The following is an 18153-nucleotide window of genomic DNA, read 5'->3' on the forward strand; positions in this document are numbered from 1 at the left end:
GCTTGCAGGGTTAAGAGAGGGGGATAGTGAGGGAAAGATGGAGAGACAGGGGTCAAAGGAGTGGGCTTGGCAAAAGAGCCAGAGCACACAGCAGCTGCAGGCGCCTCCTGGCCCGGCAGCCTCGAGCTGGGTTCACCATGCAGCCCTGACCTCCCGGTTTTCATTGAGCTAGTTTTGTTTTGCAGGGAAAGGAATAATGGGCACATGCACTCCCCCCGCACCCCCCTTCCACCCACTCCCGACCCTGAATGGAGTCTGGAAAGAGCAAAATGAAGACGTTTCTTTGGATTTCACACTCCCTGGCTGACAGGCGCAGGCCCTTCCCTGCTACCCCGCTCCGGGTGTGCCTGGCCCTCCGCCAGGGAGCCCTGGACGGGAAGCCTGAGACCGAGCCTCCAAGAATAGACTGCATCAAGAAAAGCCTCCCGCCACGGCGAAGATTAAACTGCGTTAGACCAGCTCCCCCTCCCCCTGGCGAGCCCGGAGCGGGGCCAGGTTGTGCCGAGGCCCGCTACGGCACGCAGCGCTGTCGAAATCATCATAATAATGGCTATTAGCCGGGGAGGCTTGCAAAGGCTTCACCCACTCCACTAGGCCTGGGCCCAGCCTGCCCCATTGCCTGCCAAAGGGAAATGATGGGCTCTCAATAGGCGGGGGGCAGAGGTCAAGTCTTTTTCTCTCCTTGCCCAGCCTTCCTTGTTTGCAGTTTTCCATATCTAAAGCGAACCCTGCTCCCTGCTCTCCCGGCCCACTCAGTAATGAGGCCCAGGCCTGTTGGAGGCCGTCTCCGTGTATTATTGTGCTGCCTTATTCTTTTGAGTCCCCAGCATGTTAATTAGAGAGTGAGGAGAAAGGGAGAGGATTCTAATTAAGCTCTGAGGAAGCGCCGGGGCTGAGACGAGGGGTGACTCTCTCGCAGCTGAGAAAAGGGAGCTTTGGAGTGGGGCACTGAAGGGATTAGTCCGTCCTGTGGTGTCAGCAACTCCAAACAAGCCCCTCTTGCCCCACCCCTGCCGCCCCCCAGTCCGGCCCAGGAGCCGGCCACTGAGTGGGTGGGTGTCCAGGCTCCCGGAGCTCGGGTGCAGGGCGAGGGAAGGTCTCCGGGGGACTCCCGCTGCCTTTCCCAGAAACTTGTGCATGGCTTGCTGGAAGGACCTAGGGCAGGTGGCGAAGGTGTTTGAAAAGTTTGGGGTTTGGTCCCAAGTGCTGACATCTCGGAGGCTGCGTGCAATGGGCTGTTGCTTTCCAGCCAGCTCCCTTGCTCAGCTGCCAGCACTTGTCCGCCTGGCTCGAACCTATGCCACGCTTGTAAATATTGAATTCAATACACAGTTTGAAATAGTAAGATGCCGTTGCCACATCCCTCCTTACACAAACCAGGACCATCCATAAAACATAGTCTCCAGCTCCGTTCCCTTCTCCCTGTCCCTCGGGGCTGTGCTAGTCGGGACCAGCAAGCATTTGGAAAGCAGGTCTACCGCGTGCCCTCTGCACATGGCTGGCACCGAGAGCGGGCCCAGCAATATGGCTCTTGGAAGATCAGGACAGTACATGATGAGTTGCATGCAAAGACCGGATGAGCCTGGAACCACTTCAGTGGCAGCTCCCAGGGGCAGCACAGAGGGACCTATTCAACCCTTCGAAGATGAGACGCGCGCTGCTGGGCAGACAGGCCCCTGATGACCATGAACGGGTCTTCTCTGGCAATCAGGGCGTGTGTTTCTTATTAATTCTTGTGGGTTGGCACAACAAACAGAAGGACCAGACAGCATTTCCATGGCAGGCAAGAGCCGGTGAGGTCTAGAAGCGTGCCCTAGAAAAATAGATCCCTGTAGTGCGAGAGGTGGAGAGGGGTGGGGGCACATGTGGAGGGGAGGGCACTGGTTCAGGAGACAAGTCCGGAGTGGACTGCAGCAGTGTAGGAAGCATTTTGGCCATTGCTGCAGGGTGGAGCTTCGGCCCGGGAGAGGATGGGGGGAGGCAGGGCAGTGCCCCCGGGCAGGGACATCGGTCTGGTCTCACCCTGCCTCTCAATAACTGTAAATACAATGCCTCTTTGTGTCCCAGTGACTCTTTGTATCCCATCTGCAGTGGGAAGAGGTGAGCGGATACGACGAGAACATGAACACGATCCGTACGTACCAGGTGTGCAATGTCTTTGAGTCCAGTCAGAATAACTGGCTCCGGACCAAGTATATCCGGAGGAGAGGGGGGCATCGCATCCATGTGGAAATGAAGTTTTCTGTCCGGGACTGTAGCAGTATTCCCAACGTTCCCGGATCTTGCAAGGAGACCTTTAATCTCTACTACTATGAGTCAGACTTTGACTCGGCCACCAAGACTTTTCCCAAGTGGATGGAGAATCCCTGGATGAAGGTGGACACCATTGCAGCCGACGAGAGCTTCTCCCAGGTGGACCTAGGTGGCCGGGTGATGAAGATCAACACGGAGGTGCGGAGCTTTGGGCCCGTCTCCAAGAACGGATTCTATCTCGCCTTCCAGGACTACGGGGGCTGCATGTCTCTGATTGCCGTCAGGGTCTTCTACCGCAAGTGTCCCCGCGTGGTGCAGAACGGGGCGGTGTTTCAGGAGACGCTCTCGGGAGCAGAGAGTACTTCGCTGGTGGCAGCCAGGGGGACGTGCATCAACAACGCGGAGGAGGTGGACGTCCCCATTAAGCTGTACTGTAACGGGGACGGGGAGTGGCTGGTGCCCATTGGGCGATGCATGTGCAAGGCTGGCTACGAGTCGGTGGAGAACGGGACCGTCTGCAGAGGTAACCATTTCTTATTGTCTCTTGTTCTTTGTTCTCCGCATGGCAAGCTGTGCTTGCGTTGTGGTGGGCCCCGGCATTTGACAGTGCCTCTGCATGGTGCTGCTCATGGGAAGAAAGTGTTGATCTAGCACGGCTCCCTGCCATGTGGTATTAGTGACTCCGGGGCACCCGTTGGCTTTGCTGTGTCTGTCTGTGAATGTGCCTCTGCATTTCTTTGTTGCTTCTGATTTCCCAGCACCCTGGTTCCTGTATTTATAGTGGGAATCTTCTTGGGGCTGCTTGTCCACAGCTGGACAGAGCGCAAGGAGCCTGATCCAGCCTGAGCTCCACGTGCACTTAGACTCGCACACAAGATTGAGGATGGCTGTTATGCACTACCGTAGCTGAAATACTGGCTGCATCCACAGGCCTTCCCTTGGGTTTGCCGGGGGTCGGGCTGGAGCAGCCCTTCTCCATTGTCCGAGGGTGCAGCAGGAAAGTTCTTGGAAATGGGCTCAGTGGCCAATCTTAGCCTTAGTCAATGGTACAGGAATTTGCCTCATCTTGATAAAAAGCAAGCCTTTAAAGGAACCTGGGTCATGGAGCATCAGGGCTGGGCAGCACGGGAGCCAGCTATTTATCTTCTGTCCAGTGCACCCCTGGCAGAGGAGCAGGTGTCTAGGGCAGTGGCTGTCAACCTTTTTTTTTATTTGCGAACCCCCTTGGAAGTTTCAACTGGGGGTCCAGACCCTTTGAATTGTAAGTGTGGAGATTCACATATGTTTGATCCTAATCACTTTTCACAGACCCCTTAAACATAGGCTGCGGACCCCCAGCAGTCCATGGATGGACCACTGGTGTAGGGCAGCCCACAGAAGGCAGTTGTACTGTGCCGCACTACAGCTAAGCGCTTCGGTAACCTGTGGGATCCATGCAGAGCTGCGTTTCCTACCAGGCCATCGCGAGCCCTGTCTTCTTCACTCCCACCATGGAGTTAGTGATCCCAGGAGTCCCACACTAACTTTGAACAAAGAGTGGAATCCCATTTCCCTCTGAGCATCTAAAGGGGAGTTTTCTAGCCACCTACCTGGATATTTTTTGCCTCTACTTCATGCTCTGGAGATGTACCACTGTGCTGGTAGACTATATGCATACATGGCTATATATGTATACACATAGCTCGCGTATATGTCTACCTTTATTCAGGTTTTGGATAAAAATGGAGAAGGAGATGGCTCCCATGTTTTAGCTCCGAAGACTGAGTGGTTAAGCCACTTGCCTCCGGAGCCAAAGACCCCCAAGAGAGTTTGAGCTTCCATGTCTCTGACTTCCCTGGATAGTCTCTTAACTGCCAGCCCACAAGCCAGGCACTACCCAGTGCTTCCTCCAATGTTTCCTTTTGGAGATGACCTCCTGGGCAGCCCTGAGAGGGAAGGATGTGGGACCAGGAGGTCAAGCCAGAGTGTGCGAAGCTCAGTGGATGGCCCTGGGTTTGTGTTCTCAATGAGGCAGATACTTCTGCATTTCCACTTCTTCCCATGACTGTTAAATAGGAGGAGCAGTGAGGAGTGTGGTCAAGGGGTAGGGAGGATGCCTGTGTTGTGGTGTGGGGGTTAACATCTCTTGGTGAAGGGGCTCTGGCCACTCATCTATAGGGGCTAAAACACAGGAGGGATATCTTCCATCCAACACCTGCTAGTCCCGAGTGCCTGGAGAGCACCCTTGCCTTTCCTGGCAGTCTCCATTGCAGATCAGCACTTTGGGGGGCTTTTCAGATTACTGAACTCATAGGGAAAATGTGTCCCAAACCCCATCTGTCTGGCACTCCAGCCTCCCCTGCCCCCTTCCCATCTCCACTAGCTCCGGTGCAGTCCAGAATTACGTATAGAAGAGGCTTGACATCTCCCATGGCTCGGAGAAGCATTGAGCATGCTCGGTCTGGATAATGGCCGAATGCCATGCAACTGTGATCCCTACTGTGGGTCTAATTGGATTCACAACACACTGGGGTCAGCGAGAAATAGAAAGGAAAAGAATCAAAGGGGAGGAAAATAAGGAGCACTATTCTTCCTGCACAGACAAAGACGGAGGGGAGGGAGGAACTGGAGAATGGGACCCGCACTGACATAGTCCATCACCAGATGGAAATCCTGGAATCATCCGTAACACTGCGGAAGCAGCAAAAATATTCAGTAAATATTTCTTTTATGTATTTGGGAAAAGGCTGATGTAGTTGAGTCACAGGATGAGTCTAAAATGCCTTACATTTCAACAGTAATTCAAGAAAATGTTAAATACCAGCTACTAAAGATAAGCATTCTTCAATAACCAAGCTCAGATAATATACAACTAGCAGTTTGAGAAGAGCTGGGCAGTGAGCTTTCTGGATCCTTGATATTCATTTTCAACACACTTTGGAAGATTGGGATATTTCAGAGGTCTGGAACAAGGCTGGGTTTCTGCTAGTGTTTAAAAAGGCTAAACAGGACACCTTAACTAATTATAAAACTGACAGCCTTCTACTGATCCAGGCTAAATTACAGAATAGCTAATACAGGACTAAATTAATAAGGAATTCAAGTAAAGTAAGGAATAACATCTAGGATTACTCCAACTTTTTTTTTAGCCTAATCTGCATATAAAATGCACTTTTCCAAACAGGAGATTTTACCACCTTCAACTCTCCTATGAACTTCCATTTCTATTTAGGAGAACTTTTACAATCTTTTCTCCAATGCCTGATGAAGGGTGTTTGCACCCCAAAGCTTGCAATTAAAGAACTTTTGCAAAAATTTTGTTGGTCTAATAAAAGATATCACCTCTGCCACAAGTCCTGATTGCTCAAGTAAAGTAATACACTTAACACCAGTCAACATCGGGTTGTTGAAAATGGATGTCAGACAAACTGGATGTCTTTATCGGTGCGATTACAAGTTTGGCTGATACAGATCTGATGTGCAGGCTTCTGTCAGCATCGATACAGCACGTCCCTTGGCCTCGGAACCTAGGAAGATTCAAAGTCAATGTGGTACATATTAAACGCATTGAAAATAGTCTTGAAATATAATAGAAAAATGAGAATGATCATTGAATGAAAGTGTCTGGATGCCCATATGACAGTTCTTGTCTTTAGGCTTAGTTAACATATTTATCCATGACCTGGAAGCAGACATCAAATCATTACCAGTAAAGTTTGGAGATGTAAGCTTGCAGGCTGCTAACAAATAAAAGGACAGGTCACTGATAGTGAGCGAGTCGGGTGATTTGGTCAGCTGGGCACAAGCAAACCATATGTGTTTCCCTCAGTCTGGCCCAATATAAAGTCATGCACCAGGAACAAAGAAAGAAGGTAAATACTCCTAGAGAGCAGTGACCCTGAGAAGGGCTTTGTGTTATAGTGGATAATCAGCTGAATATGAGCTAGCAGTCTAACATTGCAGCCAAAAGCCTGATGCCTTGGGTGCATCGGTTCAGGTTTATGGAGGTGGAGGAGGTGACGTCCTGTATTTGACACAGGTGTGATTGCTACTGGAGCCCTGTGTGCCTTTCCGGTGGCCACAATCCCAAAAAAGGCATGTTCATAAATTGGAAAGGGTTCAGATAAGAGCTGCAAAAAAGATTACAGGATTGGTTAAAGTTCCTGGTTGCAAAAGACTCAATTTTATTAGTTGCTGAAAGAAAGGGTTGTGGGAAGCCTAGAGTATCTTTACATGCCTACTTGGAGAACAGAGATTTGATCCTAGAGCCTCTGGCAGACAAAGGGATGACAAGACCCAAATGTCTGGAAGCTGAAGCCAGATTAATTCACTTTAGGATAAGGCATATGTTCTTAACAGGGAGAGAAGATAACAACTTCCCAGGTGATTCTCTTGTTGCTGGAAATCAGTAGTGTAAATACGCAGTAGCCACAGACTTTAATTAGTTAATTGACTCTGTCACTGGTGCCTGAATAGAAATGCTGCTGCCGGTGCCAGACAGTTGTTTTTAAAGTTTGGGTGGAGCAGAAACCAAAGGGGGGGGTGCCTGTACCATTGTACCCCTGGACATAGCTGGAACCGGCTACTTGTACAAATATGTGCAAGCTGCATCTAGAACCCACCCCTGCCAGTACCCACACCTGGCGAGCACATCACCTGCCGAGCACATCACTACTTAGCGGGGGCAAACATCTTCCTTCCAAGTCCTGATGATGATGATGATGATGTATCGTGTACAACTATCCTAGAGCCTATTTTGCTGTTGAGCTTTCGAGACCAGGTTGACGACGTCCTAGGTTTCTGCCCAGGGCCCTGTATGCAATAAGGAGAACACAGCCATCTGCAGCAGTGCCACGACCTCCCGTGCGTGTGCATGGTCAGAGTCGCACTATAACCATGTTTCCTCTGTGGAGGCATGGCCCTACTCCGCAAGGCAATGGGATCTTTATTGGAGAGGGGAGAAATGTGCTGCATGTGCCCTACAAGAAAGCACCCCCAGCCTGTGCCCATGTTGACCAGGCAGGTGACTGCAGCCATAACCAGAATGCAAGGCAGTGTCTGGCTGAGCACTGATCTACCCAGGGGTTTAAGAGCTTCTCCAGTACGAAACTCTGGAGAGTAATGCCCCCTGGAAGTGCAGAGATCCCCTAAGGACCCTTGCCTGACCCCTAGTTCAGGGCCCCACTGTACTAGATGCTCTCTGTACCAAAAGGAGGGGAAAAAAACTCCCCCAATCCCCATCCCAAGATCTGTCTCTGCTGTGCATATAAACACTGAGACTATTAAACTGTTGGCACAAGCCAGGAAGCCCCATGCCACCCGAAGAGGATGTCGGGTAGCTGTGTCCCCTCACTCCCATTCATGAGCCCTGGTCCTGGAGGGCACCGTGCCAGGCCAGAAGCACCTGCATTTTATCCAGTGGCATTGGTGTCAAAATGCAGCTGCTTCTGGCCTGGCACCCTGAAGGCAGCATCCAGCCATCAGCCCTTTCTGAGCAGCAGCACAACACCACAACCCAAGGGAGCATTTGATTTCAGCGTGGTATAAATAGCCTTAGCAGAGAGCACAACAATAGCTCTGCCCCTGCCATCCCAGGGCAGAGCCAGTGAAAGAGAGAGGCAGAGACGGAGATGCACTTAATACACTGCAAGGGGAGATGAAGCAGCCCAGACAAAGCAAGCAGGGATGGGAGAAACTATGGAGGAACAGACAGCGAAGAGGAGGAGAAAGCAGCAAGGAAGGGAAGGCCGGGAATGAGCGTCTCGGCACAAGAAGGCAGCGATGTGTGGGGGTGACATAGGGAGCACGTCTTATACATCATGGTAATGAGGCCCTTACAAACATCACGGGAAAGAAGCAGGGAAGTGAATGAATCAGGCAGCCAGCCCCTGCAGGGCCCTGCAGGATTGGATAGCGAGGCCGAGTGAAATGAAAATCTCTTAACCACACAGAATTGTTAACTGCTCCCAAATCCTTTTGTGCCATGGCTGCAAGCTTAGAAGAGCTTAAGCTGTTAGATGCATGAACTTCCTCAATAAATATCCCTCCTGCACATTGCCTCGAGCTGGCTTGCTCTGTATTAGTTAGATGAAAAGCCAGCGGAGAAAGCCAGCAACTTTCTCCCACTCTTTATAGCATCATTTGGGGCCTTTTAATCATTCAAGTTGCATCTTCAAATTGCAATGCATGAACAGTGTAGTTCAGGGGAGCTGAGCCCCCCACCTCTGCGGGCTGGGTCTCTTCCAGGCTGCCCAGACCATCTGATAGTACTTCCCGCCGAAGGACAGCTTTTATTTGCTTTTGTTTTGCCTTTCGGCAGGGGCCCAGATTTCCTCCCATCTCTGGGAACGTGAGAAAACCTGCCAGCCACATGTAGGAGTTAGTGCTTTCCACCACGCTGCTCACACGTGACCTCTGCTGAGCTCAGGATGGGGCAAGGCTAAGAGAGGGGGATAGTGGCATGGTGGAGGGACACAACATCCGGGTTCTGCGTGCTAGTTGGATGGGTTGGCAACCAAAGTGTCAGCAAGGGGACAAGAGCGTCTCTTCTCTTGTGCTGTCGGGGCTCCCGGTGAAGCTGCCGAGGGGAAAGCGAGACCAGGCCAAGCTGCGTCTGGCAGGCAGGGAGCCGCTCCGAAGGCTTTCCTTGCAAAGGCCTGGACTCCTGCGCTGGAGCATCCGCTCTGAAGGCTTTCCTTGCAAAGGCCTGGACTCCTGCGCTGGAGCATGACCATGCCCAGAGCCCAGCGGCAGCATCCATCCATCTCTCAGGAGGATGCTTTTGTCCATCTGCAGGCTCCCACGGCCCCTTCACTCACAGATCTAGTGCCCCGAGGCAGGATGGCACCAGGCTCAGACGACTGACCTGGACTGCAGTCTTGCTACACAGGACATGAGCTTGGACTCGTGCAAACTCTGATTTAGCTCAGGAGGATGCTTTTGTCCATCTGCAGGCTCCCACGGCCCCTTCACTCACAGATCTAGTGCCCCGAGGCAGGATGGCACCAGGCTCAGACGACTGACCTGGACTGCAGTCTTGCTACACAGGACATGAGCTTGGACTCGTGCAAACTCTGATTTAGTTAGTCTACAACGTGCATCTCTACCCTGACTTCAGGCTAACGCAACTCGCTACCTCTCTCGGCAAAGGTCTGGGAGCTTTCCTTGGCCCGGTCTATCCTGTTGCGTGCCAAGCTGCCTGGCACTGACGGGCTTGTTTCCACGTCGAGGATTCCTAGGAAGGGCTTTGGTACGTTTTGGGCAGGAATCGCAGCTAGCAGTAAATCAAGGGGACTCTCTGGTATGCTAATGGGGCTGCAGGAGGGAGGTAGCGGGCAGGGGAACAGCTTCTAGGCTACCTCAGAGACCCAGTACAGAGAAGAGATGGAAATGGGGAATTCCAGCCTGGCGCCCCATCTAACCCCTCGCCCCCAGACATCCCCTCCTGGCACCCGGCCTCCCCTGCCGACCTCACACGTAGCCAGGGAAATCCCAGGCTGACTCGCAGCCCCCCAAGGATCTTGCATCCCTTCATCTCCAGTCCTCCGTGACCTACAACTCTCCTCTCGCGCTCCCTTTTTCCTGCTTTTCCTGGCCTTGGACCAAGGGCCAGCCCCTGCCCGTCTCTTCCAGGAACGTCTGAGATCCATCTCCGTAGCCAACAGAGAGGCCCGGGCCCTGATCTCCTTGGGTCAGCCCCTCGCGATGGGGCCAGGTCCTTCCCAGGGTGGCTCGTGTGTCCGTCCCTGCCCGGACAGTCTGGGAAGCCCTAGCTGGGTTGTCTGGCCTGGCCCCTTCCTGCTCTGCTCCCTCCTTCCCAGACGCATGCCTCCAGGAGTGCAGGCCGTGGAAACAGCTCCCCAAATCCTGCTGCTACATAAACAAAGAGGACACGCAGCCCCTCTTTCCCCTCCTCCCCCCCGTTTCCTTCTTCCTCCTCCGCTCGGTCCCTTCCTTCAGCCCTCTTCCTTCTCCCCTTCTCTCGGCCTGGCAGGCTGGGCTTTGCCGTGGAGGAGGCAGCATATGTTGGCAGCATATGTCATGGACTTGTTAATGGGGAAAGGGGAGCGGAGGAGCGGAGCCTGGTGCTGACGGTCTGTGAGGCTCTCTAGGAAGGAGGTTGGGGCAGAGAGGTTCTCATCCCCGTTGCCCTCCCGCTTCCTCTCCTCCTGGGACTCGCTGAAGTCAGCCATCCTTCAGGATTCACTGGACCCTGCTGGCTGCTATGTCTCCTAATAGCAGGGCATTTGCCTCTGCCCCTGCTAGCACTGTCCTCAGGACACCCAGATGGCACTTGGCCCTGCTCCCATTGCGCCCAGAGAGTGGTTGGAGCTCCATCACTAGCAGGGGTCAACTGTGCTTGGAGGGTATCTGAAGCCCCAGTCATTAGCACAGCTGGGGATGACCAGAGAGCTGACAGGAAGCTGTAAGGTCTACATTAAAAGCTTGCTACTGCCACGTGAGGGAGGGAGGACACCTGGTTTGCTCTTCTTTGCCGCAGGTGAGAGGTACCGCGGGCTCCGAGCACTTTGCCCACCTGTGTGTCCCTGCTAAAGCAGGTCACAATCCCAGACGCCGTTCACCTGGCCAGCACTAGGCTTTTCCTTGGCTTCTCAGTAACAGCAACTCTCTTTGAATCCTTTCAGGTCTGAGAATCAGAGAAAATGGGGGTGGGAAGAGACCTTGGGAGGTCACATCTAGTCCAACCCCCTGCTCCAAGCAGGACCGGCCCCAACTATAGCATCCCAGACAAGGCTTTGTCTATCTGGGTCTTAAATGCCTCCAAGGATGGATAGTCCACCACCTCTCTGGGTAACCTCTTCCAGTGCTTTATTACCCTCCTAGTGAGAGAGGTTTTTCCTAATATCCAACCTCAACTTCCCTTGCTTCAACTTGAGACAAGGAGATACCTTGTCTGTCTGTCTGTCCTGAAGCAGTAGTCGTACAGGTGCATCTAAAGCAGTCTGTGTGCATCTCTCACGCATCTCTCATTACTTCAGGCTTCTAGTCACTGGGTTTGGTCTCGCAAGCCCCACCATCCTGGGCTGTCACCCCAGAAAGCCGCAGCCCAGACACCCCATCCCTGCAGCCTTGGCCCTCCTAAGCAAAGCGGTTTGCCCTTCCGTGCTGTAAAGAGATGAAGAGAAGAGGCTCTTTCCCGACCGGCTGCATGAGGATGCACCTTCCTTTCACAATCCCCTCTGCAGAATCTATAATTGATCTCAAAGTAACTCCGTCTCGGCTCAGACTGCTGAGATCCTATCTGCGACGTCATGGGATTTTTGTATTTCTCTAAGAAAAGGGAAGGCTCTGATGGCTGAATGAGAAATTTCTCTAACCCTGTGCAGTAGGAGCCGGTCCAGACTTGGCAGCCATGTCATGCTTCTTCGCTCCCTCCCTTAAGCTCACATGTTTTCCAGCCCTCTTGTCCGTACACTACACGGCTTGAAAACTGCCCCTCGAGCTTGATTTCCACTGTCCTCTTCCCCACTTCTGCTCTAGCTCTGAGCTGCATCACCTGAATATAGTAGCTAATGCCTCCTCCTCATCTCTGTCTCTGCCAGGACAAGGCCATAAAACGAAAGAGAGAAGCCTCATTTTTCAGCTGCCTGATAGTACTTTGGAGACAGCAAGTCCCAGTCATGATGTCTTGCAGGACCCATGCCTCTGTATAAGCATTGCAAAAGAGCTGCAGCCAACGCCCAGTGCCTGTGAGGAAGGCTTAAACCCCCTGGCACATGGAGCAGAAAGGGGAGCAGGGGCAACCAGCACCACCCAGAAGCCTGGGACATCCCCATAGCAGAGCACGGGCATCGCTGCACCCAGATCATCCCCCACCAGTGCCCGTCCAGCCTCTCCTTGAACCCTCCAGGGATGGAGAGTCCCCGCTTCCCTGGCATCTCTGTTCTGACAGTGAAGAAGTTTTTCCTGATCTCCAACCTGAACCAACTTTGCTGCAGCTTCCAGCCATAGGTGTGTGTCCTTCTCTCTGCAGCAAGAGAGAAAAGGTGCTCTCCCCCTTCTCGGTGACAGCCGTTCAGGTAGAGAGGCACTGTCACCTGCCGTGTCCTGCACCTGATGCAAGCCCATTTCTCCAGTTTGCAGAGAGACAGTAGCTCAAGAGCCAGCCACAGACATAGAAAGGCTCACCAAAGAAGTGCTTCTTCGATTCTTGCCATCTCAGATTTCTCCAGCAGAAGTCATAAGGAAAAGGGGAGCCATGCTGACTGCAGTGAGCTCTCAACTTACCCAGCGAGTGAGATGGGGAATGGGTAGAGGACCACTTCTGATTTATCCACCCCATGCAATCTGCATGCTAGCATCTCCCTTAGTAGGAGATCTCTAACATCAACAGGCATGATCCATAGGGATTCCCTGAGTAAATTGGAGTTGCTTCAGGATTGTGTAGCTGGCTAATGAATAGCTAAATTTCTTATTAGACTGTTCACTGCTGCACTATCTTTTATCTCAGCCTCTCAAAGCTATAGGGGCACGAGTAAAGATTATGGAAAAGATTTTCCAAGATACAAAGGGCAATTAAGTACTCAGTTCTCATCAGCTTTTTCTGGGGGCAGTGCCTAGCTGCCCTTATTATTCTAACAGGGTAATTATTATGACCTGTACCATAGAAAGGGGTTAAATATAGGTTGCAGGGGGGGGCCAGACACACAAGACATGCATACTGGTATAAAATACATCGGTTTTGTACACCGGTGTGAATTCTGGGGTGGCACAGGCGATAGCTGCAGCAGTAGGCGCTGTCACAACATCTTGCCATTAGCTGGGGCAGCGCCAGGCATAGCACGTCCTTAGCATTCATTGCAAACTTCTCCAGTTCTTCTTGCAGGGCAGCCAGAAACGACTCCAGGGAATGCAGTCGGTGACCTGCTGTGCTAAGGTCAACGTCTGTGCTCTGTAATTGCACGCCGGTCCCTTGAAACTGCTGAAGCATTTGGTCCCAAAATTGTACGTGAAAGGCCATTTCTAATTTTTCTATTTGGTTCTGAAGGGAGCCTGCCTCCACTTGGGGTACAGGTGATTGTTTTGTGATCTGTTTTTAAATGTCTATCAGGGCTTGCAAAGTCCTTCCTAATGATGACACAAAGCTGTCATCAAATCTGCCCGGTTACTCTGTCTTCTGTCTGACAGACTTTGGAGTGTCTGTGCCTGGCTGTTTCGGAGCTGCTACTGCCAAAAACACGCTTCCAGGGATAGGGTGATAGTCAACAGAAAGCAAACAGTGACTGCGGAAAGCAAAAGAAAGTAACTGCATTCAAGCGGCGGTTATACCACGGACCCCACTGAACTTAGTGACTGTGTAGCACAAAGATTATAGTGATTTACTTGAGTTAGGTAGGCCTGCAAGCTGTTATACTGTCTTGATGTCATAGGATTGTCCACAGCCGGTGGATATGGCCGAACCCACCTTCTTCACCATATCAAGCACTGAGTGCATCGGATTCAATGGTCCCTTGAACTGACAAAGTGGAATATCACTTTGGAATAAGTCAGCGGATTCACGTGTGATAAATCTGGGGTTGGATCAGTCATCGCCAAAAAATCCTGTGCTCAGTTCAGATGGTTGCCTGTTGTATTGTTTGCTCTCCATCCCATCAAGCGTGTGAATTCATCACAGCCCCCTGAGGACGGAGAAGAGGGCTAGGGTCAGCCAAAAATGATGAGTATTAGTTCCAACTTCTCCAAATAGTTGCCATTATTTGGTGGTCCTAACACCGCCCCGTGACCTGCAAGTCCATGCTCAGTTGACCTGACAACCACCACAAGACACATTAAGAGAAACTCTTCTCCAGTACTGGTTTTGTGGCCAAAGCCGCCGAGCTGATTCTGCATCCACGGTACCCGTCCTCTCCGCACGCCATACCTGTGCCAGCATGCTCTTTCTGTTATGACTGTCTCGCGTTCGTAGTTGTGCTCATGGGGTATGGACAACCATGCAGCTGCTCTGTTCGAGTCGTTATGTGCGAACGAGCCGAGCGCGGATTCAAATACAGCAAAACCTCCCCAACTTCACCGATGGGTGGAGCAGTTCCTTTGGGAAGGGCTCCAGTGGATGTGTGTCCTTATCCAGGGGGTTGCCGGTCACTGAATAAAGGAGTGCATCTTCCCCTGGGAGAGAGGTTTCAGGCAAAGCAAGGTATATTTCCAGATGACAGCGAGTAAAGAAGCCATTTCTGCCTGTTGTAGAGCCACCCTGAAAACTCATCAGAGGATGACATCCAAGTCGTCCCCCAGTCGCATGGGCAGAAGCAGAGGAATTTGGTACTTTCTTCTTCTGACGTGCAGCCAAATCCAAGAAATCCCGAGGGTTTCATCGGTGTTAGCCCCCAGTGCAGGACACCTCTAGAGAGATCAGTTCTCATAACCGTCCTTTCCTGGCCTGGACCGTGGCGTCTTCCCGTCCAGGTCAGTCTGTCGGGCGCCCTGCCTTGTACATCCTCAGAGGCACCAGCTGCCCCACGAGGTTCGCTTTCATTTCCTTGCCCGGTTCCTGGTTTCTCTTTCCACAAGTCTTTCTTTCTCTTCCTTGCCCCGTGCCTTATCTGGTTTCTCAGACTCTTCCTTCTCTGGTTCCTTAAAGGGCTGGTTAGTTTGGGGGGGTTTCCCTAGTGAGCCACTTTTGTCATCTGTTTTTCCACTTGGTTTTGTCTTCCGCTCCTACACACACGCTGCCTCGTTTTTTATCTATCTATATGGGTGGTTCAGTGCCAAAATCCTATACGACTCCTTGGACAGGAGTGACTCCTGTTCCTCCTTTTGGACAAGGAGAGACCTCTTCAAGCAAAGGATTACTAATTGACTTTTAGCGGGCCTATGAACTACGAAAAAATCAGAGGTCAGATTATTCTGACTCTTGGGATTTCTGTAGGTACCTGTAGTCGAGGTGCTTTGTAGACACCGGTAGTAAAAGAGAAATGGCAGAGTTGAAAAGAAGCACTTGGAGACTGCTCTGATCTAAGTAAACTCCTCTCCCAGTACCTTGGGTGAGAAGTACTCTATTTAGTATAGCCCGAGTTTTGAAATAGGGACTTATACTGTCTTATATCCCAACCATGCAGTTGGCCCAATAAATCCTTGCCTCTCACATAAGTCCTGGACCCTCCCGGCCTGGGAAGGGTCAACTCACAGCCCATGGGCTCCTGATCCAGCTGCTGCTCCCCCATTGCTCTCCTGTTGCTGCCGGGGTCTCATAAGTACCATTAGGGTGATATTTTTATCGGATGGCAGAAAAATGAGGTCTACGTACGTAGGAGAGAGCAGTGCATGCAATTCCTATGCATGCTTGTTCCACTATAGAGAACAGCACCTGGATTTGTTAGCTTGGCTGGAGTCACTATCGAGTACAGGGGTCATAGTGCAAGAGATAAGGCTGTTTGTGTCGATGAAATGATGCGACTCCGTCGGGACGTGTTGGCTGTGACTCCCGGGAGGGGCCGGTCCCCACAGCGGTCCTAGGCTACCCGCGTTGCCCTTGCACGGTATAGCTATCGCTGCGGACAGGAGCGGGGAGTGCCGTGCGCATACGGGGCTGAATTATGGTTGCTATGGGAACCGGAGCCGTGAATTTCTTGTGTATGGTAATGGGACACTCCTGAGACCTTGTGCGATGCATTTCCTAGTGGCAGAGCGAGCAAGGCCGGAGCAGAGGAAATGGGCCGTAGTCGTGAGCCGTGTTCACGACTGGGTTATGTGCTGATTCCTTGCATGCCTCGGTGGCGAAGGGGCTGGACAAGGCACTCTGCCAAAGGTGCCAGGACCTGCCACTGCTCTGGTCCTGTTCTCGCTCTGGCGAAGTGCAGCTGGAGTCATGTCCCTGTGCAAACGGGTACCAAACGCTGCTAAGGAGGCCAAGCCCAGCGCAGGGGCTCCAGGACAAAGGGTATCAATAGCTGCAGCACTGAAGAAGCAGAGATGTCTGACCCTCTACACTGTAATAAGTATCTGTGATACCTATAGACAAGCTGTAATACCTATAGGATAGATATCTATAATACCTATAGACAGTGCCGTGCCATGCAGAAATACCTGGGCGAGTTCAGATACCTGGAACAGTATTTAACTACCTGCACAGAGTAGGACGGCTTCAACAAGAGCGCTTGAAAAAGCCACACCGTATAGTAGCCAATAGCCCAATGACCAGGGCAATCAGCGGGCATGTGGGAGACCCAGACTGAAGGAAACTTTTGCCGGACTCAGGTAGAACATGGATAAGAAACGGGGTCTCCCATACGCTTGTTGATCCCCTAACTGCAAAGCTGCTGGGGTGCAGTGCTCTCTCACTTTGATCGAGTGTTTCTGAAGCTGAGAAAACCTCCATCGGAAAAAGTTTCTCAGGACTGGCGTGCCTCCATAGAAAACTTCGGCTGAGAAGCAGCAGAAGTGTCCACAAAGATTCCCTGAATTTGCTGGGAAAAAAAAAGCTCTGGTTTACAGTCCCATAATTTGTGGGTCCATCTATCCCTTGATTTCATGTTAGAATGAGATTTCCTTCCCTGTGGGGGAAAAATAATATTTTGGGTTTAGCTGTTGAGCATTCTTCGTATCCCCAAAATCTCAAGGTCCTAGGCCATCTTGGGACATCCTGTGTGCTTGTCTGAGAGCTTGTAGGGAACGGCAGAGGATGGCGGGACAAAGGAGCAGCAGCTTGGCTGGTGCAGTGCTCTTGTATTCACCGAAGGGCAATGGAATAAAATGAAAGACGTTTGCCTGGCTCCTTTCTTTGCAGGGCATATTCAGGTTACATGCACTGGGATGGACAGGACTTCTTGATTGCTGTTATAGTTTATATTTTGCCTGGCTCATTTGTTAGATACCCATGTGGTGTCCATCACGTAGGTGTGGAAGTGGCCTCTTGTACCCTATGAACCTCTGCAGCCAGGCCGCCTGGCATTGATGTGCTCTGTACCCCAAGAAGACTGGTACAGCCGTGTCCCGTGGGTGCCCTGGCTTCAGTGGGGTTGGTGCCCTTGCATTGGCAACACCCTGTCCCTCTGGGTGCCCTGGCATCTGCGTTGCTGTCTTCTGTGGTTTGTCCTCTGCTTGTCCCTGCAGCCTGGGAAAATGTCTGTGGTTGCAGCAGCACTGAGTACTAGAACTGCTAGCAGGCTGGAAATGCCTTTTGTTAAAGCTTGAGATGCCTCCAACCTCCTTTAATTAAAGACAATTACTGCTTTCAGCCCCTCTTCACAGCTCAGCTGGGTTGTTTGCAAACACACAGCTGCTGGAGCCTTTGTGCCCCTCTCAGAGTCCTGCTTCCCTGGAGATACACAGAGGTTTTTTATTATTGGCATTATGGCTGCAGCCCCAGCAGCGGAGGAGACGAGGCAGAGCAGGGGCGGCACAGCCCCCCTGCAAGGACAGTTCGTGAGACAGGCTGCACTGGCTGGAGGACGAAATCTAGAACCACTCCGCTCCACTTTGCACCGACCTCTGCTAAGCCCTTTCCAGGTCTAAAGGGATCGGATGTACCTCTTGCATTGAGGCCCCTTCCTCTGGTATCTTTCTGGACACGGAGAGGGGAGGTGCAGATTTTCAGTGTACCTCCCCAAATTATAGCTCTTGTGTCCTTGCACCCGAGTTCATCAGAGCCTCGGAGTCAGCCTTTGGTCCACCGGCGGGGCAGGGAGAAGACGGCCTCCTGAATGCCATTTATGTCCAGGCACCAGGAAACTACAGTAGAAATGCAGGTGCCCAGCATAGGGTACAAACACTCAAATGATGTACATGAGCGGTAGGTGACCTTTGACGCAGAATGAAATGGGAAGATGACAGGAAAACACCTGTAGCAAGGTGTTGGAGGGTGGTTCAGTCTGCACTGCAAAGTGGATGGCATACCAGGCCAAGTGTAAGCAGCATTCACATTTCAACCAAAATAGCTCTAGGTTTCATCTGGAAGTAACTATC

At 51.8% G+C, this 18153-nt stretch overlaps 1 protein-coding gene across 3 annotated transcripts in view; it reads left to right on the top strand.

Moving 5' to 3' along the window:
- The window catches only part of EPHB2 (EPH receptor B2), a 121211-nt gene that overhangs the window by 44105 nt on the left and 58953 nt on the right, over positions 1-18153 (top strand). For all 3 annotated transcript variants that reach the window (XM_014519749.2, XM_006023186.3, XM_014519750.1), the window contains exon 3: positions 2092-2776. In XM_014519749.2, coding sequence (XP_014375235.1) covers positions 2092-2776 — 685 coding nt within the window. The remainder of the gene's footprint in view (positions 1-2091; positions 2777-18153) is intronic.

Source organism: Alligator sinensis, unplaced genomic scaffold (genome assembly GCF_000455745.1).
Source record: "Alligator sinensis unplaced genomic scaffold, ASM45574v1 scaffold512_1, whole genome shotgun sequence".
Classification (NCBI taxonomy): domain Eukaryota; kingdom Metazoa; phylum Chordata; order Crocodylia; family Alligatoridae; genus Alligator; species Alligator sinensis.